Source organism: Columba livia, chromosome 2 (assembly GCF_036013475.1).
Source record: "Columba livia isolate bColLiv1 breed racing homer chromosome 2, bColLiv1.pat.W.v2, whole genome shotgun sequence".
NCBI lineage: Eukaryota > Metazoa > Chordata > Aves > Columbiformes > Columbidae > Columba > Columba livia.
Genome location: NC_088603.1, coordinates 58,408,149 through 58,431,271, shown reverse-complemented (window position 1 = coordinate 58,431,271; position 23,123 = coordinate 58,408,149). Strand labels below are relative to the sequence as shown.

The following is a 23,123-nucleotide window of genomic DNA, read 5'->3' as shown; positions in this document are numbered from 1 at the left end:
AATAGTACTGGTCCTAGTACAGGCCCCTGAGGGACACCACTTCTCACCAGTGTCCATCCAGACATTGTACCATTGACTGCTACTCTCTGGGTGCAACAATCCAGCCAGTCCCTCCTCCACCGAACAGTCTACCCATCAAATCCACATCTTTCCTATTTAGAGAGAAAGATATCGTGGGGGACTGTGTCACAGGCTTTACCAAAGTCCAGATGGATGACATCCGTAGCACTTCTTTTATCCACTGATGAAGCTACTCCATCATAGAAGGCCACTAGGTTGGTCAGGCAGGACTTGCCCTTGGTGAAGCCATGCTGGCTGTCCCAAATCACCTCCCTGTCCTCCATGTGCCTTAGTACAGCTTCTAGGAGGATCTTCTTCCATGATCTTGCTAGGCACAGAGGTGAGGCTGACAGGTTGGTAGTTCCCAGGGTCCTCCTTTCTATCCTTTTCAAAAATTGGTGCAATGTTTCCCTCTTTCCAGTCACCAGGGACTTCACCTGAATGCCATGACTACTCAAATATCATGGAGATCGGCTTGGCAGTTGCATCAGCCAGTTCCCTCAGGACTTTGGGATGCATCTCATCAGGTCCCATAGACTTGTGTATGTTCAGTTTCCTCAAGTGGTCATGAACCCGATCTTCACTTACAGTGGGAGGGACTTGCTCCCCCTACTTTTGCTTCCCCCATCTTGCAGTTCATCCACTTGAGAGGTGTGGGAAGAGAGCTTGCCAGTGAAGACTAAGGCAAAGAAGTTGTTAAGTACCTTAGCCTTCTCGTCATCCACTGTTACCAGTTTGACAGTCTTGCTCATCGGGGCAGAGGGGGCATGCTTTCTTTGAGTTTCTCTAGGTTAGATCTGGATTTGCTAGACACGGTCCTTACAATGACATACATAGTATAGTGAATTGGCTGCTATATTTCTGAGTTAATATCCAGGATCTACACCCTTCAAGAATCTAGCAGAAGATCTCCCTCTGTAGGCAGTTTCAAGCACAGTGATTTCAGTCTTTCACTTGACTTCTGACAATATTCTTCAAGACAAATAGAAATATTGACTTTTCAGAGTGAAATATAGTCAGTCAAAAAGACCCCAGACTTCTCTGGCTCTTACTATCAACCGCTTATGTTCCAGAGGAAAATAGTTAAACAAGTGGCAAATTAAGGTTTTTTTCTGCAAGACAATTTCTCCTCTGTCAGCTGAATACAGCCTATATAAATTTGCAACATTAGTATATCAGGTCAATCCATTCTGGGTTTCCATCAGAAGACTCCTTGATATTATAGCAGATTTTGCTTATACGAAAGGAAGCTTTTTTGCCTTTTACAAAAAATCCTCAAGATATATGCGCATGGCATCAGTTTGAGCTGTCACATTTCAGATTTAATACAAAACCAAAAGCAATTCCTTTCCCAATGAGGAGAAAAATAAGATCATCTCTCATCTCTGAATATGCTTCACAATGGACATGATGCTTTTGCTGGTATTTCATGAAAGACAATTTTTCAGCAACCAAATAGGAATGATTGTTTTATTCAGAATATAAGTATTCTCTGTAGCAACAGGAGTTCTGACTTAAATATTCTTTATAAACACAGAGAAAGAGATGAATGAAGACTGGAAGGACCCTTTCTAAGGGACTTAATAATAAAACAAGTAATCAAGTTCAGAAATCAGAGAGATACACCTACCAGCCCTAAACTCCAAGTGAATCTTCTCTTCTGGTTTCGAGCAACAGTAGGGACCAGAACAGAATTGGTCAGAAAATATTATATTACTTCCTTATGCCTGAAACCAACAACCGTCTTCCTTTAGCCTCTTTAAGACCTTATTTTCTGCTTCTGTCTAGCCTTCCTAGATGGTAGATTTAGACTGGGTATAAGGAAGAAATTTTTCATGAGGAAGGTGGTGAGACACTGAAACAGGTTACCTGGGGAAGTTGTGGATGCCTCATTCCTGGAAGTGTTCAAGGCCAGGCTGGACGGGGCTCTGAGCAACCCAATAGAGACAAAGATGACCCTGCCCATGGCAGAGGGGTTGGAGTAGGTGATCATTAAAGGTCCCTTCCAACCCAGCATTCTATGATTCCTCCTGAAGCAGAAGCAAAAGCTGTTGGTTGATAAATGAATTGACAGTAAAAAAATCAAAAGGGGAGTGGGAGAGATGTTATATACTTCAGTAGTAGCAGGGTGAGGAGGCAAGGAGAAAAAGGAAGAGGAAAAGTAAGATCCTGTCTATTGATCAAGTTTTAAAGCTCACAGCTCTTCAATCCCAATCTTCATCTCTTCAATCTGTCCACACAACAGAGAAAGCTAACTTCAATGGTCCCTAATCTGGTTAGGACAAATGGCATTTCTGCAAACAGAGGTAAAGGAGAAAAAAAAAAGAGGAAGCAGAAAATTAGTTAACATAACTACCACCCTTTAATTCACAGTACAGTGCACCAATGGTTCCTAGGAAATTACTAGCGTGATACAAAATGTCTTCAAAAGGAAAAATAACATGCTTCATTTTTTATGTTCAGAGAAACATGAATCAGATTTCTTATAAGTATCAGAGAAGAATAATTACTATCTATCTTTAACACTGCCAGCCATTTGAATTTCTTCATTTCCTATCAACTTCTCCTTTCTCTATTTCTTTGTACTATTATCCTACTTATTATCTTAGGACTATCAATTAAAATTTGTTTACAAGAAAAATCCAGCTACTTCAGTTAGATAGAACAGTATAAAATATTATTCAAATTGGTTACAAAACAAATCTCAAAGTGACTTTTAAATAAATAGAAACATACATTTTAATGCTGATATCATGTCTGTTTAGTCCAGCACTGCCCACTTAAATCAGCGGTTTATTCAAGAGGAAAGATAACCATTACTGTACCTCATCAACCCTGTACTGGTACAGAGCATGAACTCAACACAACTGTGAGTCAGACATAAGTACATGGGACATACACTCTCCAAGCTCATAACAAAAAGTTTTTCATCATTCCTACATCTTTCTTGGAAACACTATCCACCAGAAACTGAAACATTTGTCTGCTGTCAAAAGTAGTAAGTTGTAGAAGAGAAATGTCTGAAAGCTCTTCAAGATCAGTAAGATAAAAATTAAAACAGGAGCCCAAAGAAATTATGGCCCTGTTACTATTTCGTAATATAAAGGATATCATTCAAGTACCTGTTGCCAAGTGCTGTCTGGATCCAAAATTTTGAGAGGATCAATGCAATTCAGTGTGTACTTTACCAGCAATACCTTTCATTTATATCTCACAACAAAAAGGACCAGCATCAGTTCTTTTGTCCGTGGAGGTTGTATATTGGTCTGACTGGTCTACCTATATTCATACTGACCTACGTACACCAGAGGACTGACCTACTAGGGAACCAGGGATGCTTTTGCAACAGGGAGAAAATATTTCTGTCAGTGCACTGACTGTCACATCTTTGTCTTTTTCTCTTTTCCTTCACTTACATCTACATCATCCATTAACATTTAGAGATTCACAGGTAGCTTCATAGAAGTCAGTGATGCTTTTATCATCAACCAACAGGAGAAGGATCAGGCTCTCACTGGACATTCATTCAGAGCTGGGGCAAATGTAGCACAATTGGCAGGAAAACAGGAATGGTCTTAATGGCTCCATCTAAAGTGATTAGTAGTGACCGACAGACACTGAAACAATATGAGACTGTGCACTGAAAATGTATTCTAATTTTGCTGAACATAGAGGGAAAGATGTCACTCCTAAGCAGAGAGAAATAGAGTCATTTATTGCAGTCAAACATCTGCAGTGGCTAAAGCAGCAATATTGCCCTTCTACAAAGGCATGAGTACTGAACAACATATTACTGTACTATGGAAACTTTCAATATAATTCACAGAGAAAACATTAGGAAATGCTTGCACATCTAAAGGGATTCTTTGGGGCACTATGACCATTCCACTCTTTTTCTCCATATTTTTCATGCAAATCAGATCTCACAAGCCCAGGAATCCTTCATTAAAGAAGTAATGACTGCTCCCAGATTTTCCCAATGGAAAAATAACAAAATGCTAAAGCACCGAGAGGCCCAAGGGAAAGATAAACCTTGAGTATTACTTGTACGAGCTGATCCTCTACCTCTTATGTCAAATTTTCTTTGTTTCTCACACTGGTGTATTTCACCCTGATGTCCTTTATCACTTAGAAACAAACAAATAAAAAAAGTGATATTTAAAGTGCAGTAAATGATGATTTCTGCAGGATGTATCACATTAAAATGGGCCTTTATTTTCACATGTTTCTCAGCTTCACTGAGTGGATCTTTGTTGTGGAGTTAATTGACTCTGAGCACAGCTTTGATATTTGGATCTGCTTTATGTTGTTTCAGCTTCTGTTTGTTCAAAAAAAGACAAAATCAAAAGACAAAATCAAGTTGGATTTTTTTTTCACTTTGGATTTTATTCATTTATTCAGAAATTGCTGCAAATAATTTTTAAGTCATAGGGGAGGTTGTGTGTTTGTTTTCTGCAAAAGATTCATGAGTCTCATCCTGTAAATATAAATAAGAGACACTGCTACTTTTTTTTTTTCATATTTTCCATTTAAAGTCAAATGCATGAAGTAAACACATTCATTTTTTTTTCCTTTGCTTGTTTCTATAACCTTCCCAACAATCATTTCTATATTTGTGTTCTAGAACAAATATATTCTCCATAATCTGGCTTTTGTTAAAGATGAGCTCAGGATGCTCAACAAACACTACTTCATTCCATTCTTTCTAAGCGGGGAGCTTGAAAAAGGGCTACAGGAACACTCCTGCAGCATCTTAAAAGTACTACCTAAACCACAAGAGGACATGGCTCCATTTAACTGCAAAAGCTTCCTCAGGAGCTGATAAGGCAGGAGACTGAGAGGAAAAATCTCCCTGGAGCTCTTGTTAGCTTGGAAAAGTGCCCAACTTGCATCAGATTAGCGTAAAACACTGCACACCTGGCAGAGCATGTCCCTGCATCTCTCTGTGCACTTCCCTGCTCCAATAACAAATTACTTAAAGCAAACAGGACTTTCTATTTTTATATTGTTTCAAGTTCCATTCAACAAAACAGAATCCAAATTTTCTTTTTTTAAAAGTTCTAAACTTTTCCTTTTTAGCCAGTGTTCTCTGATTTAACACTAAGAACTTCATTAAGAAATTATTCATACATTTTGATCCCTGTTGACCAGTACCTTACTTTGTGAGAGCAATGGAACTAATGCCAGAATAGATAACAATATCAATAAGGATGGAAAAATCTGTGTCCCTTTTCTGTTAGAATACATAAGGTGTTACTTGGTGGGGCAGTTATGATCTATAGTCATGGATTTGAACATCATTCTGACAGGCACTGTACAAGCACTCATCATCTTCTGGAAGAAACAGATGTTTGATTGCAGGACTTAAAGTGATTGCTTGAGTCATTTTATACTAAAAATACTGGGTGCTTTTCATTTCTCTGTTCCATGTGACTAACTGGAAGCCCAGCCTCATACAGCAGGAAAGAAGTAAACACAGAAAGAAAATCAGAATTAATTACTAAGAGGAGGGGAAAAAGATGTTCATATACAAGTTTTAAAAAGAGTGGACCACGCTCTAATTTTACTAATGAGTTTCGTGTACCTGATGTACAGCTATTCTTCTGAAACGCATTACTTCCCAAAAGTGGAATCACCGAGTTGCCTCATATAATCTGCTGCTCAATAATGTCACATAGAAAAATTAGAAGGATGATGGAATTCATGGACGGAATTCATGGACAGAATTCATAATGTGCCCATTTCGTCCAAGGCCTTGAATCTGATCAGATGAGAGCAATTGTATTTTCAAATGAAAAGTGTGCCAGTAGAAGGTAGCTGATGTAAGAGATAATTTCTGTGAAACATTTGGTATGCATTTGGTTGGTTGTTGTTGTATTAATGTCATGTCTTCTGAAGTTTATCCTGGTAGCTTTTTAAAAGGGTTGATTATAGCAGTTGTGTAATCTAGGACACTGTTTTCATTGGATAGATTTTTAGCTGAAGTGGACAGCCTTTATTAATATATTCCACTGTGCAATAACAGCATTTTTTAATATTTTGCTAAACTGCATTGTGCCTTAAAATGCTACACATTGAAAAAGAACTGTAGCTCATTATCTACACAAGTCTACACAGGTTTTTTTTGTGATAGTTTGCCAGTAACTTGTCAACATTTCCATATTAGCTTGATCTGTCTTCTTTATTAACAGAAAAAAAAAAAAGTCTGCTTCATGAAGCTTCTCTTAATGAAAGCTTCAGTCTCTGGTAATACCTTCCTGCTACTCCGAACAGTTCATATATATATGTATAAAGTTATATATATATATATATATATGAATTTCAGTTAAATACGACAGTTACAGGGGAAGGTCCCAGAAAGCTCAGTAAAGCTTTCTTGAAGATAACAAAAATGAAGTGCACTGACCTTTGGTGTCAGCCACAAAACTATGTCATATGATCACAGAAAATAACTTTGTGATCAATACTAATCCTCAAAGTTAAAATGACTGATATAAATGAGGTGCAAAAATATTTCACAGTATTTAAAATATTTCCTGCAGAAAGATCTAACAACTGTCATTCAATTAAATGTCTTGGCATGGTTAAATATTAAGAATTTAAATTACCAAGAAAAGCTTAGACAACTTCTAGTCTTTCAGCTGTAAGGACTATTTTTTTCATCACAAATAGTTTTATATTAAAAACTCGAAAGATTAATTTCAAAGACATACTGGAGATAAATAGCTGGTGTCTGGAATACAGCTGAGAAATCTCTAATTAAACTGTGCTAAATTCTCATCTCTGATACACTGAAAAGCTCCAACGGAACTTTGCTGGAATTCAATGTAAGTACTGGTGCTGTACATTAGTGTGAAAGAAAGTAGGATCTATAAAAAGGCTTTAATAATCAAACTTATGCAAGTATCTAATTATAAAAAAAAAAAAAAAAATCAAAAGAGCATAACCTCTCTATAGTATAAAAAAGAATGGTCTGATACATTGGCCCATCCAGTTAAGTCATTGGAGTGTAACAACCTTATGTCATATTTCATTCTGTGTAGATCAGACTGTTCTCCTGCAGTGATGAGACACTTTCATACAGACACTGCACAGAGTTGCCTCTAGCAGCAATATCCTGAGGCTTCTATTTTCCATTGCAGTGAGAAGCAGCCTTTCACATCAAATTCCAGATGTCAACAAATAGCTGCCATATAGTCCCCAACACAAGCCTCACGCTAGACCTTACCATAGCCTCACTAGACCTCACCTCCAGAACTGTTGCCAGGACACTGAGTCCTCACATACCCCTTCTGCAACTTCAAATTCACAGAAGGCTTTTTGCTTAGAGAAATTATGCTATAAGGCTCTTTTCTTGCTCCTGTATACAGCAGATCCCAAACACAGAAAACCTTGTTTCCTACATGCCTGACTGACTCTAAATGCATTTGAATTTAACATTATCAAGTATCCACTATGTACATTACTAAGTAACTTCACCTTTGATCTGAAGATCTGACAGGGCAGAATAATGAAACTGTGGACCAGGCTCAGTGGAAGAATTTGAAAGACACTTGGATCTTTGCATGACAATTATACCCCCATGAAAATCTGCATGTGTAAGACAGGGCCTGAATATACTCCCTACATTCAGTTAACACCAGGTATTTAAAAATTACTTGCATTCAACATATTGCAAATATCACACTATGTTCCAAATTCATCATTGCATGAGAAACATGCGTTGCATGCCTGTATTTTCCAGATTCTGATTTTATTGCCCTTTTGACAGATTAAATTAACCTTCAAGGACTCGGTAAGTAAACTGTCCCTGCCTGAAGTAATATACCTTGTCTCTTTTCCCAGATGGAATTGCATGTAAAGCCTCAAAACTTAGCAAAAATTTTATATAACTTCCTGCAAGATTCTACCATCTACTCAAGAGGAAGCTCAAGGCAACCTCATTATATCTGTTACCAACAATACATCAAAACACAGCCAAACAACCTTATTGTCTGTATGCACATGTACATGGAAAGATTATTTGCTTGCATATTTCAGAAACTCCCTTTCAAAGACATTAACTTATATTTTTTAAAATTAGGTGCAACAATTTCCAGGCTAGCAAAAATAAATATTTTTAACTAAAATATTTTAACATGCAAGTAATATGCATCTAATATTTTAATTTATAGCCCAGAATGAAAACTTCTAATAATGATAAATGTATATCTGAAATTTAGGGTCATTAACACCAACAATATTGTGAACAGACACTTCCATTATACTATCATTCAACAATGAGAATTGTAGCCAAATAGAAATTTTTAGTCTTTTACTTTGATTGTCATGTGTGTTTATGTATATGTTTGTCCCATTTCAACCAAGAATTTAATAAAACATTTATCATTCTCAAAGACTTTCCAGGAATGTTACGATGTCTTCAGGGGGTTATTTTAAAAAAATTGTTTAAATGCTTAGTTGAATATAGATGACCTACTGAGTTTGACCTTGAATAGGATTCTTATTAGTCTCCTAGATCTTTTTCTAAATAATTAATTTCTGTGTACGTGCTTCTAGTATGTGTTTTACACCTCCTCGATGGAAGTATAAATCCATTGTTAAGTAGACTTAGTAGCAGTAGTAGCTAGACCTCTTCAGCATTTGAGAATTTAAACAGAAAAACTTGACTGTGAATGGGAATTGTTCAAAAACACTTCAGCAAATGCTTGGCAATACATATGGTGATAGAGAGAGCTGCCTGGGGACTGAAGGAAAGCAAACATTACTCCTGTCTTCAAGAAGGGCAAGAAGGAGGACCCAGAAAACTATAGGAGAGTTGGCTTCACCTCGATCCCTGGGAAGGTGGTGGAACAGCTAATTCTGGAAACCATTTCCAGGCACACTAAGGACAAAAAAATCATCAAGAGTAAACAGTATGGCTCCACCAAGGGGATGTCATGCTTGATCAGCTTGACAAAATCTATGATGAAACGACTGGCCTGGTACATGAGGAGAGAGCAGTGGATACTCTCTACCTAGACTTTGGAGAGGCCTTTGATACTGTATCCTGTAAGATCTCCATAGAAAAGTTGATGAAGTATGGGCTGCATGAGAAGACAACGAGGTGAATTAAAAAATGGTTGTGCCCAGAGAGTGGCATGAAGTCTCCCTGGAGCAGTGTATCCTTGGGGTCATTACTGGGTTCTGTCCTGCTCAACATCTTTGCTAATGATGCCAGACAGTTGTTGTGCCATCCAAAGGAACCTCAACAGGCTGGAGAATGGTTTGATAGGAACCTGTCAGACAGTGAGCACACACTGAAACACAGGAGGTTCCAATTGAACATCAGGGAAAAATTCTTCACTTTGAGGCTGACCAAGCATTAGCACAGGTTGCCCAGGGAGGTTGTGGAGTCTCTTCCTGGAGATACTCAAAAGCCCCCTGGACATTGTCCTGAACAGCCTGCTCTAGGTGACCCTACTTGAGCAAGGCAAGATGATCTCCAGCAGTACCTTACAACCTTAACTGTCTTGTGATTTTGTAAATCAGAGTCTAACAAATATTTTTAAAAAATGTAAGCAAAAGGATACACAGCTTAATTTATCTATGCATAGAAAGCATAAGGGAAATCAAAAACAAAGAGAAAACAACAAAAAAGTAGTTGAAAAAAAAAGAAAAAGAGGTGAGAGAAGAGAATCAAAGGAACCCTGCCAAAAGACTGCTACATACAAGTGGTGAAATTGCCAATCACGTAGAAAGTAAAAAACATGCAGTGTTAGAAAAACAAGCAAGACCGCATAGCCAGATCCCATTGTGGCAACAAAACAATTTACATTCTAATAAAAACTGAGGAAGATGTTAAACAGAAGCTAACAAGGCTAGACAGTTTTAAACCAGCAGAATAACCCATATCTGAGAAGAATCTCTGAGCATTCTTATTGCCCATTTTCTGTAATCCTTGGAACACTGAGGAAATTCCAAAAGACTGAAAGAATGTATGGTGTGCTGATACTGAAGAAGATAACCTGCAAGATAGCAAGAAGATAACAAGCCACTCCAACTGACAATGCTGCTAGAAAAAAATAAGAGAACCTGAATAAAAAAAATGTAAAGAAGGTAAATGTAATTAGTGTAAATCAACATGGGTTTACAACAAATAGATCTTGACAAAATATCCTGAAGTTTTGAAGGTGGCTTTCATTTTCCTGAGAAGACAAATTTGGATCCTATAAAATTTGCATATATATACGTTTATATCTGTTTCTGCATACACTGTAATGGTAGGCTTTTCAATTTCTGAAGGCATTTGACTGGGAGTATACACTATTTTAACCAAGGTACAAAATTATTATACTTGTGACATACTAAATATCTCAAAATGTAACAGTAACAAAGGAAATTAGCGGTTTCTAGTGAGAATCAGTGGAAATCTGATTTTTCAGCCCTTGGTTATTTAACATTTTTATTATTTGAACTGTAGAAAAATGCATACTCTTTGAAGCTGAAGACAACATGAAACTGAAGTTTACACATGTCACAAGCTTGGGACAGCTATGTCAGCTGGTAGAAGGAAACGTCAAGCATTTGAATATGGCCATGTGCAAGGTCAAAAACTGATAAAAATGATTAAGAACATAGTTCGAGACTGAGACATTCAATCCTGGGAGGAAATGTGTCAAAAGCTTGATAGAGATGTTAGTCAGAAAAGAAAGACTAAAGAAACTGCACCTCCCTGATAAATGAGACAGGGCATCTGGTGAAAACTGACATGGAGAAGGCTGAGGTACTCAAAAACTTTTTTCCTCAGGTTTTTGCTGGCCATTGCATTTCCCACATCTCTCAAGCCTCTGAATTTCAAGGTGGGGACTCGGGGAATGGAGTCCCACTCATTGCAGGAGAAGATCAGGTTCCAGACCATCTGAGGAAAATAACATATACAAGTCCATGGGACCTGATAAGGTCCATCCAAGGGAACTGGGAGATGTAGTTACTAAGATGCTCTCTATCACATTTGAAAAGTCATGACAATCAAACAAAGTCCCCAGTGACTGCGAAAAGGAAAACACCACACCCATTTTTAAAAAGTGTGAAAATTAATTCCCTGAGAACTACCAACTAGTCGCTCTCATCTCTGAGATGGGGAAGATAAAGGAAGAGATTCTCCTGGAAGCTATGTCAAAGTATATGGATGATACAGAGGTGATTAGAGAAAGCCAATGAGGTTTCACTGGGGCAAATCATGTCTGGTTAATGTGATGGCCTTCTATAATGGTGTGACTGCATTGCTGAATAAGGGAAGAGCTACTGATGTCATCTACCTGACGTCTGTGAGGTCATGGAAACAGTCTCACACAACACTTTTGTCTCTAAATTTGAGAGATATGGGTTTGATGGATGGACTGCTAGATGAATAAGGATGGGCTGGATAGTCATGCCCAGAGTTGTAGTCAATGGCTCAATGTCCAAACGGATGAGTGGTGTCCCTCAGGGGTCTGTATTGGGACAGGTACCGTGAAATGTCTTTATTAATGACATAGTGGGGTTGAGTGCATTCTGAGTATGTTTGTGGATTACAACAAGCTGAGTGGTGCAGTTGATACATCTGAGGAAAGGGATGCCATCCAGAAAGACCTGGACAGGCTGGAAGACTGAGCCCTTGAGGACCTCATGAAATTCAAGTCCAAGTGTAAAGTCCTACACCTGGGCCAAGGCAATACAGCCTGGGTGACGGATTGAGAACATCCCTGCAGAGAAATACTGGGGGATATTAGCAGAAGAAAAAATAGGTACGAGCCACCCATGTGCATTTGCATTCCAAAAGGCCAGTTGTATCCTGGGCCGTGTAAAAATAAGTGTGGCCAGGACGTCCAGCAAGGTGATTCTCCTCCTTTACTCTGCTCTGGTGAGATCCCACCTGGAACACTGTGTCCAGGTCTGGGGCTCCCAGTACAAGAGAGACATGGACCTGTTAGAGCAGGTCCAAAGGAAGGCCACAAAAATGGTCAGAGGGCTTCTCCCTTTCATTAAAAAAAAGGCTGAGAGCATTCAGTTTGTTTATCTTGGAGAAGACAAGGCTCTGTGAAGACCTTATCATGGCTTTTCCAAACTTAAATGGGGCTTACAAGAAAGATGGAGGAACATTTACAAGGGCATATGGTGAGAGGACAGGGATAATAGTTTGAAACTAAAAGAGGCTAGATTTAAATTAGACAGATGGAAGAAATTCTGGAACAGGTTGTCCACAGAATTTGTGGATGCCCCATCCCTTGAAGTGTTCAAGATCAAGTTGGACAGGGCCTTGAATGACCTGATCTAGTGGAAGATGTCCCTGCCCATAGCAGTGGGGTTGGACTAGATGACCTTCACAGGTCCCTCCAACCCAAACAGTTCTGTGGTTGTGGATTCTATGATGTGTAAAGCAGATGAAAGTAGTAGCACAACCTACCATGTCACTATAGCTTGGTTCCGTGATCCTTTTTGGCCTTATAAGCTATCAATATGAAGGTTTGAGACCATGATCCACTCACAGCATTCCTTTGATGCAAGTTTATTCTATATCTATAATACATATGCACTGTACTGATCTAAAGTCTGAAAGTACATTTTGTGCATAATTATAAACAGAGTTAATAAAAGCATTCCTTATAATGATATTCTAATAACTGATTCTGGAAAAAAAAAAGAATCCTAACTGCATTCATAATAACTGATTATCTGATTTAACATGCCAGGATTATGGCACAGCAATTAAGCAGTGAAGGAATTTCAATTGAATTATTACCTGTGTACCTAGCTTTCACATCTGGATGAATTAATCAGGAATCAGTGAAGACAATCTCCTTGAGATTCAGGCTCAGCAAATTACTCAATATGGTGATGAATCAATGAAAATCCAAGAGAAGTCAGTAAGTCAGTTTATTGCTGGAGGAAAGGGTGGGGCAAGGTCACAGAGCAGAGAGTAAGATGATTAATAAAATGAGAAATGAAGTATGTGAGAAATGGCAATCAAATTAAGAGCAGAAGCAAGTGAGTGTGTGGTCTGTTTGGAAGAGGGTTGGAACTGTAATGGATAGTGTGTCTTATCTATAGGGTATAGCATCTCCTATCTATAAGGAATTCCATTAAAATTTCTAGCAGCATGGTTGTAGCAGGGAAGAAGCAGGTAGGACACTCATCATATAACTGACAGTATGCCCAGTAGCATAATTTTTTGGATGTGAAACCAAAGGAAAGCATGTTACAGAGTATAGCTTGCTGAAGCTTGAGAGCATGAGGCCAGCAGAGCTTGCCCTGTGCGGGATTTGCTTCTGACCAATTTCTCACAGAAGCTCACTCTTCTAATGCAATGCTAATTCTGCGGACAGGGCAAGCTGATCCCTCTGACTTCATTCCTCAGCAGAAAGAAAATACGTTACTGTTGTTGTATAGGAGACAGCCTCTCTTCAGCACTAACTCCCCCCTTTTTTTTTCATGGTCCAGAACAATGGTGGGAGGTCATTAATCATCATTTGTAACACTCTTTAAAAATTCATTTATTTTCTTTCTTTTTCATTTTTCCTTATCTTTTTAAAGGTATTTGAATTTTTATCAAAATTCAAGGAAAAGAAAAGAACATGTACAGGCCCTTTCTATGTCTCATTGACAATCTGGGCAGAGTCTAGAGATCTTAGTAAGGCATCTGTGTTTGAATACAGAATACAACAGGGTGTAAAAGTTTTTTGTTTGCTTGTTTATTGCTTTGGTTTTAATACACAGGGTTTTTCCCCAGACATAGTCTTGCTACTATTCCCGCAAATGTAAACGGGAGTTGTCTCTCAATTTAATGGCATTTCAGACTGTGTTTCAAAAACTTTGCATTAATGACATTTAAATCCAGTACGGAAGACATGAAAACCTAAAATACATTGGAATTCCCTTGCCTGCTGTTTTGTATCCTATTGCATCGGTCCCATATATTTTTAAGCTTCCATTAGTTATGGGAGTAAGTCTTCCTTTTCAGCAAACTTTCCATCACAGATTTTCTGCTACCCTTTATGGAAATGGACCCCTTGCAGTCTCCTCAGCTCATCTGCTGGTCTTGTATAATCCTTCCCTCTAAATTCCATGTTTTCATTGGCTTCACAATAAATATCAGTGTAAATATAAAAGGTGACTGAGCAATCAAAGACACAGTCAAGGCTTTATCACCATTTAGGTGATGAAGAAAATGAAGAAAAACACTTCTAGATTTGATGCAAAAAGATTTGATGCAAAAAATGGTTATTAGGCAGATAATTCCTACATACATAGAAACAGAAAAAGTATAGAGAAATGTAGTGTGTGCACGGTCGATTTCCATGAGCAAAGGTTACAAAATAGTCAATGATACAGCAGTTTTAAGAACTCAAACAGAATGTTTATATACTATTTAGGCAGATATCTAAACGGGTCATTACATTCCTACAAGAAAATATTACTTTCTCTTTAAACTTGGACTTTAAACATTCCAGAGAAACAATAAATATTCATTTTAAAATATCACATGCATTTGTGGATGTTAGAGACTGAAAAGAATGATGTCTCAAACACTGTGGCAAAACCAGTTCCTCCAGCTGCAGGAGATGGGACATAGTAAAAGACTAAGCAGGAGATGAGCCATTGTCAAAGACTGAAGAGAATTGTGCTTCAAACATTGTGACGTAGTAGCAGGAGATGGGACATTCAGGATAAGGTGAATTGCGATTTACATACCAAGGACAAGCTAACAAACCACAGACAAAAGCCGGCTGGCTGACAGTAGGAGGTGGGGGACATGCCGGAGGGCACATAGCTCCATCTTCTGATAGGTCCAGCATAGCACAAATAGAAAAGCTGAGACCCTTCAACATGGCCTGAAACTTGTCTATGTTTTGCAGTCACGCCCAGCCTTTTCTTTCTTTCACAGTAGCACACCCGCGGAAGACCAAAATTATGCAAGCAGGCAACCCAGAAGGCTATAAAAAGGCTCACCTATACCAGCACTGACAGGGAGCCCAACATCCTGAGGACCACTCTGCCCACCAGCCTCGTCGCAGGAACCGAACCAGACACCTGAGGATGCTGCACTCCCAGACTACAAACCCCAGCAGCCTCAACGCGGGACACCAGAAGCCACACATCACTGGACCCAGACTACAAGTCCCATCATCCACGCTGTGGAGCTGTAAGAGTGGCGGGATCCTTCACTTCCTTCCTTCCTTTCTTTTTTTGTTCTTTCTTTCTTTCCTTCTATTTTCCTTTCCTCTGTCCGTATTTCTTTGCCTCTCCTTCTGTGAGTAGTATAATAACATATGGCTTACAACCCCCCATGTGCCACAAACTCCTTTATGTAAATCCCTTTGCTGTTAAACCGTTCACCAATTAAGCTTAAGTAACATAAATCTTTCTGTCGCCGAAGCTGCAAAATAAAAGGTGTTGCTTTTCTTGTTTACAGACTTTAAGTATTGTATATATTGGTTACCAACCAAGGGGACCCACGAACCTGAGTCACCTCTCCCCCCCGCCACCTACTCATACCTCTGGGCACGACGTGACAATGAGGTTGAAGGTCCTTTGGCTAAAACAGTTCAGATGCTTCCTGGCTACTATAAAGTATTTTTAGCTGCTTATTTTATTTATGCATTTAAAGTCGTAACCTAACCTGAGCTTTTATTGATACAAACGCAAAACTGGCAATGAACTTCCTGGGTATGTTGAGTGGATCTTATTCACTGATTTATTTAAAACATTTTTTTGGACTGCATACACAGCTGAAAAAAAAAATTATAAATATTTCAAATGTTGGTAAATATTAACATCAGTTTATGAACTGTAAGTGTAATAAATCTTTCAGTCCCTCAGTGGGCTTAGCATGACCGCTTAGGTTAAATGTCTGAATGAACCACCTCTACAGGATATTGTATAATAAAGCCAAAAATTCTCTAGACTTTTCTGGGCAGAGGAAAGAGGCAAATGTGAATGTCAATATCCTTTTCTGCACTAAATTATCAGTCATTCAATCTTAAGGAACAAAGAAGAAACGACCAGCTACTACAGCAGTGCACAAACATCGAGACAATTTCTCAGGCAGGAAAGGTCTCGACTTTGTAAAACTGCAGAGCTATAAAACCTAGATGTGCCCGAATTCTTTGTAAACATCAAACATCAGTCTTGGGAATGCTTTTATTACATCTATGTTATCTTCAAAGTTGGAACTGCAAATAGCTGAAAAGAATTGATTACTGATTACCGCAATTTCCTTCACTACCAAATTTAGAGATTTAACATGTTCTGCAATTAGCTAGTGGTCTCAGATATCTACCTATGCAATGCCAATAAAGTAGCTGAATAAGCAAAGTGTGATACAGATAAAATCAATGTTTTCTCAAATGCTGAAGTCTGAAGAAGCTCTTAATCATTTCTAGATCTTATACCGATAGACTGTCATGAACTTCTCACTGGCAAAAAACGTAATCACAGTTCTTAAAATTAGTGGCACAACTTCTATTTCCTTCAGTAGGAGAAGAGTCAAACTATCAGACTGTACTTTTTGTCCTGCAGATCTTCCTGATCTTTCAAAGAAGGATCCCTGTTCATGTGGATTTTGGAAATCATGTCCTCATTAAATTACCTCTTTCTAAATACTACTACAATTCTAAATTTATTCTTTAAATTTTGAAGACTGACAAAATGAAAAAAGCACTCAGAGTTTCATCTGATGAGGAAGACTGATGTCGCTTCTCTAACACTTTCTAGCTGAAGTAACTGAAAAACATTTGCAAGTGCATGTACTTTTGTAAGGCGAAGCATGATTGGTATTTAAGAAATACAGACATGGGCGGTGCCACACCTCAAGCTTTAACTAGTTATCTTATGTTTAACCTATGAGTCAAATTGCTCAGAGGAAGATCAGCTTCTGCCTATGTAGAAAATGTAGAAAACCCCCATAGTTTGTGCATAGTTTGTTACTGTCCCAAGCATTAAGAGTATTAGAAAGTGTTAAATATTGCTATAATTACTAAACATTGGACATGAGATCTGATGCTTTATAAAATTTACAGATCAAAGCTGAAGTAAAACCTACAGTCTGTCACAGATCTATGTTAATATGAGTTATCCATGCAGAGCTACAGTTTCTAATGTGTGATTAATATACCATATGTAAAGAACTTCCTGTCAATACTGCATCTACTGAAATAATATTTCAAATGTGTTAAAAGTACCTGAGTAAAAAAATGAGATAGTCAGAAAATATTCCTCCTCTCCTTGTGAAAGAAACAGCTAGTGTTCACAGAGACAAGTTCAGTTCATAGTCTTTAACTTCACTTTCAAACTTTCTTCCAGACTGGACCACTTACTGAAGCACTTTTTGTGTCTCACTGCATATTATCGCACTAGAGTTTAAAAAAAAGAAATGAACTAAAACCACAGGCAACCCAAAAAGTAACCAAGGAAAAAAAAAAACAGTTTGAAAAACATTAATTCATTGACATTTGCAATTGATGAAACGCCCACTGACCACATCAAACTTTGAATCAGACTTTCTGTAGATAGACAAACATCTGCAATCAGGCTACATTCAATGTTGCATACACAGAAGTTAAAACTCTTTGAAGCTTTGGCTTTCGACCACCAATGCAGGCTCCAGTTGCTGTCATCAGCAGACTATTTGTTACTATTTCATTCACATGTAAGGTAATGTATTGTTCTAGGAAAAACATATTCATTTAAAAAGTCACACAGTGTAACTCAGTTCAATGTTTTTAAATAATAACCAGTTAAAAAACTGTTGTTTGCCTGTTAAATGTTAATTCCATTATACAGTGATGTATAGCACCTTAAATATCAGTACTATCATACAATGATGAATGTAAATTTTGGTCAAATTTATAGACGAGGTGTTCTAGAAGAAAAAAAAATCTTATGTTTAATGTTATGAAATCCTATAGTCTTAGAGGAAACTTAGGCACTCAGTTTAAAAGCTTAGTACATTTGTAACTGCTTTGACACCCAGGGTTAAGAAAAATGATTAAACGTTAAGCCTAAATGAAAATGTTTTGGTATACTTGAAACTAAATTCTGAGGGATCTCTGAGTTTATATCCAGACAATAGGACCCAAACTAAGAAAAGTTAATTAGATATAACAGAAGCAAAACTGGAATTGACCAGATTTCACATAATACCATTGTGACTGAAAAATTATCTGGAAGACAGTTACTCCCAAATGTGGGTCTAATATAATGAATGACATCCCCATACCCAGCATTCAAGCACCATGAACTGGAAGGATGGACCATCTAATTCTATATAGTCCAGAACTCCTGAAAAGAAGTGTCTTGTACAATGCCTTGCTCTTTCAAAAGATACATTACATTTTTTAATACTTTTCTCACTTACCCAAGCTGGGTGCCGTGCAGTCAAAGCTAAGAGATTCATATTTTTGCTTATACAGAAATCGTAATGATTTATTATACCTGCCTCTCATTTGATTTCTGCACCAATTATTGTAAAACGAGGTTAAACTTCAACATTGATAGTGGTATGGGGTCTACTGCAAAAGCATAAAAAGTATCAGAACTACAAGTTTTAATAGTTCTGTACTGATGAGGTTTGCATTGCACATAAACAGACACAAAAATAAAATCTACCTGTGAAAAACAATGTCTTTTTAAATTAGTTGCTTTCATAGAGAAGATGATCCTATGATGAATCCCTTTAATGTTCTCATTAAAAAGATAAGGTCACTGCTTTGTGTGGTTTTTTTTAATAAGAATACAAGCGAAAGTTAGTCTACCCATAATCTTTCATATAATTCCATCTTTAAGCCATGTAAAAGACTATAAAACACTAAATTTGTATTTTCCGTGTTACTTTTTATCTTGTGATGACCTCTCCTGGTTGAGTTGTTCATTAGCCTCGATTCCAGAAGTTAAGAGTGTTTTGATCCTTCCATGTTTATTAAAAAAAAAAAAAAAGGCAGGATTATGAATAATTAATTGCTGAAGTATGAAAATATGACTATGAATAAAATTTACAGTAAGATCTGAGTATTAGTGTGTGTGATACTGTATCACAGTGTATGTTTATTGTACTACAAGATGGGCTTTCACTACCCACATCATCTTGAGATAAAACTGAATAAGATTTGAAGCTTTCAACATGATCACTTCTGAATCAGTATTACTGAGAGACATCATTTTAATGACAGAGATAGATTTACTGACTTTGCAAAGTAAACAAACATTTGAGATGCAATGTATGCACATAAGTGACATCTAATTCTATTATTTCCAAAACCTGAATGTTTTTCTATGTCAGCACAAGCAGACTGTAAGAAAATATTGAACAGCAAGCCCATATATACGGATTTGCAATTTAGTGTACATCATTAGTCTTGCACACTTCCTTAAATAGACTGTGAGGAATAAATTTGCTGTTGTTAATTACTTCAAATCCAAAATATAAAGTAGCAATAAGAAAAAAAAAGTCATAAAAAAAAAAGTTTTACATCAAAGTTACATTCTACACAGTTTTTAATCCTTTCAGAAGTATTCCCAATATGATGTTCAAAATCAACTGACAAGAAAACAAACAAACAAACAAACAAACAAACAAACCTGCATTTTCTTGTCAAATGAGAACAAAATCCCCCAATGCCATTCACAATCAGTTTCATATAAATTGACAAAGACTCCCAGAAAATACAGCACAGTGACCAGTTTGTGTACCAAAGCGTGCAACAGCATAACCAGTTAAGTGGTACACCAAAACACTGTGACACAGCACTTGAGTTCCTACTGTGGTACCACTTTGCAGGCATCTATACAGGAATTTTAAGCATGTACTGCAATGTGAACACTCCTTTTGTAATTTTAAGGCTGACGTGTACTTCTAGCTATATTTCTGTTTCCAGTAGACAAAACTAGCTCCACTGCACTTTCAGAAGTGAGTCAGAAATTAAATGCTATACACTTCATCTTGGAAGATGCATTAATATGAAGAAAACTTTGAATACCTGAAAAAAATTGTAAAGATGGAAGTGTATATAAGTACATTGTATTTAAAATTATCCTTTATTTGTGGAATTTTTGGTTATAGTAATGTTAATATAAACATTAATTTCTAAACTAACTTCTTTCAAAAGTTAAAGATTTTTTTTTGTTGAGTAATCAGACAACCCACTTTAGGCAATTTTCAAGTTACGCTATGGCCATTAGTTACTGAATGACAAAAAACCAACCAACCAACCAACCAAAAACCTCAAAAATCCTGTTGTGGAAAAGGAGTATAGGGAACTTTATTTTCTGAGAACACACATATATATTTTTTTTTTCCCACTGTATATTCCTGTTATGCAAAGCCTGACTGATGATCATGAAGAAATAATATTCAGGAGAAAAATTAGTTGGCTAGTCAAAACTGAGCAATAAACCTCAGCATCAATATTTCTCCTAAATTAAAGTTAGAAAAATAACTGAACATCCTATGGCCTCTGAAACCTAGATACAATGCAGACACCTGTACATTTTCTGTTTACATGCAAATAAATACTTAAGTGTAAGCAAATCCTGGAACAACAACATTGTTTGTGGGATTTTTGGTTGGTTGGTTGGTTATGTTTGTTTGTTTGTTTTTTTGTTTGTTTTAATAGATATCAGATGATACCAGACAGAAACACACTGAGAAAGTATAGCAGTGCTCCAGTTCCCTAATAATTCCATTGTTCATTCCTTCCCCACGGAAACAAATAAATATAATGATATATAGACTTCTATGCAGTGTGCACATTACATTAAGACAATTCCCTGCTTGGTCAGTAAATCAGCCCCCATTCACATACATAATCTGTAGCATCTCAGGACATTTCTTTCCTCTATAAACAGCAGAGGAAGTCAACAGCAATGTCTATTTTTGATGATTCTATAAAAACGCACTGCTTCATTTCAGTATGCATTTCAAAAATACTTTGCAAATGGCAAATGCTTTACATGGTTTGAAGAGAAACAACAAATACTTAACACTGACATCTACCTGCCAATGTTTTACTGGAAACTACAGCTCAGTGCAATGCTAAAGATTTGATCTAACACCCATTGAAATCAATGAGCATGCTGTCATTTTTACTCTGATGGCAGAATTGAGTCCTGCATAGGTGCTCTGCACTCCTCCAGTCTGAAGTTCAGCATTTCAGCAGACGCTTGATCATTGCTCCGCTATTTCTGCCTCCCTAGGGGGGCAATTGCTGGTCTCCTCTAAAATGCCTTTGTTATTATGGAAAGCAAAACTTCACTCTCTAGAAAAGCTATCCTGGTTCAGTTCCTTCGCACCAACTCACCGTGATTCTTTCCTCCAAATGAGATAAAAATTTCTCTTTCTGCTGCTTAATAAAACAGTAGTTATGGAAAATGCTCACATCTCTTCTCCCTCACACAACTGTGGAAGTGAAGTACTTCCAAATGCAAATTGCATACCTTCTCAGGAAGGTGGGAAAAAAAAACAAACCAAACCGAAGAACCAACCAAAACCCACCCCCAAACTTTGAACAGCTTCTGTCTGATTCCTTTCCCCCTCTGACTCCATTGCAGAACCAAGACTATATAATAGAGCAGGTCTTTCAACTTTCCATGCCAGCTACCACTGAAATCGTCTACACTAAGGAAGGTCTGATGGGGAGCATTGCGAACGGCAGCTAACCTCAGTGAACACATACACATACAAATACACGGAAAATCAAACACAAGATTCACCAGCAGAGAAAAAAAAAAAAAAAACAACCTCCCAGAATTGTGGCAATTCCCTTCTGGCTTATTGCAGAGTTGAAATTGTGCATGCTCCTTTGAAAAGGGTACTTACGAGATGCAGGCAGAGCAGTCCTGGCTCTGCAGCTAATGCTGCTGAAAATCCAGAGGAAGAGAGCTGCCCTGCAGCCAGCTCGGGTAACCACAACCATCCTTCACTTCCTGGCTCCCTGTACTCCAAATGCCAGCTGCAGAAGACCTGCTTTTCTCCACTTTGGCCCCTTCTCTCTCTCTCCTTCTTTTCTCGGAGGAGGTGGCGAGGAGGTAAAAGGGGCAGGGCTTTACCTTGGGGTAGAAGCCAACCCCCCTCTTCGTCTGCTGTCTCTGGGTTTGCAGCAGCAGGGTAAGTCCAGGTACTTTTCTTTCCCTTATTTCTCTGTGTTTGTGTGTGTGTGTCTGTGCCTCCTTCACAGAAGAAGGGAAAGAAAAAAGAAAAAAAAATAATTGTAGAAAAGAAAAAGAAAAATTAAAAGAGCGTCCCCAAAAAGACGTGAGGGGCGTGAGGGAAAAGGCGATGGAGATGAAGGGAAGGGAGAAAGGCGGAAAAAGCTGTTGGTGCTGCTAATGCTGCTGTTGATTCTACCACTGCAGCTGAGCCCTTCTTCCTGCACAGAGCAGCGCAGCTGAAAGAAGCTTGCAATAGCCTCCCAGCTCAGATATATATACACAGTGTACACGCACACACAGCCGGGGAGCCAAACACACACTCACATAGGAGCAGGGAGAGGGGAGAGGCAGGGAGAGGGAGGGAGAGACACTCCCGCAGCAGAGAAGCAGGCTCAGAGCCTCTCTCCTCATCTATTCATCACCTTCCAGCAGGAGGAAACGCTGCCACCAGCAGTAGCAACCTCCCCCACCCTGAAAAACAGAACAAAAAAAAAAACCCAAACCCCACACCACCAAACAAACAAACACCAGCAGAAGGGAAAATCCTCTCCCTAGAGCTCCCCTCCCTTCCCCTTCGCGTCCTCCAGCTCCTCCCTCTTCCTCTGCGCCCGTCCGGCCTTCAGGACTGTGCTCGCCCTCTCTCGCCTCGTTCGGAGCCAGAGCCGGCGGCGGGGCCGGGGCCGAGCGGCGCGGAGGCCGCGCCGGTGCCGCTGTCCGCGGTGCTGACGGCGGGCGCGGGGGCTCGATGCGGCAGGTCGCCCGGCGCCTCCGCTCGCCCCCGGGTCGCAGCGGCCGCTCCCGCCAGCGACTCCTGCCTCCCGACCCGCCTGTTCTCGGCACACCGAGATAGTGGAGGCTCCCTGAGCTCCAGCCTGCCGGAATCCAAGCCAGACGGCCAG

The 23,123-nt window shown here is 38.6% G+C and overlaps 1 protein-coding gene across 3 annotated transcripts in view; it reads right to left on the bottom strand.

Annotated features, from left to right (window-relative positions):
- CNTNAP2 (contactin associated protein 2) overlaps positions 1 to 22,736 on the bottom strand; it is a 1,147,495-nt gene extending 1,124,759 nt beyond the window's left edge. Inside the window, exon 1 of one of the 3 annotated variants that reach the window (XM_065052118.1) lies at positions 21,893 to 22,736. In XM_065052118.1, the coding sequence (XP_064908190.1) occupies positions 21,893 to 21,989 (97 nt within the window). In that variant the 5' untranslated portion in view covers positions 21,990 to 22,736. The remainder of the gene's footprint in view (positions 1 to 21,892) is intronic. The other 2 variants (XM_065052119.1, XM_065052115.1) reach the window with 2 other exon arrangements.
- Positions 22,737 to 23,123: the final 387 nt, after the last annotated feature.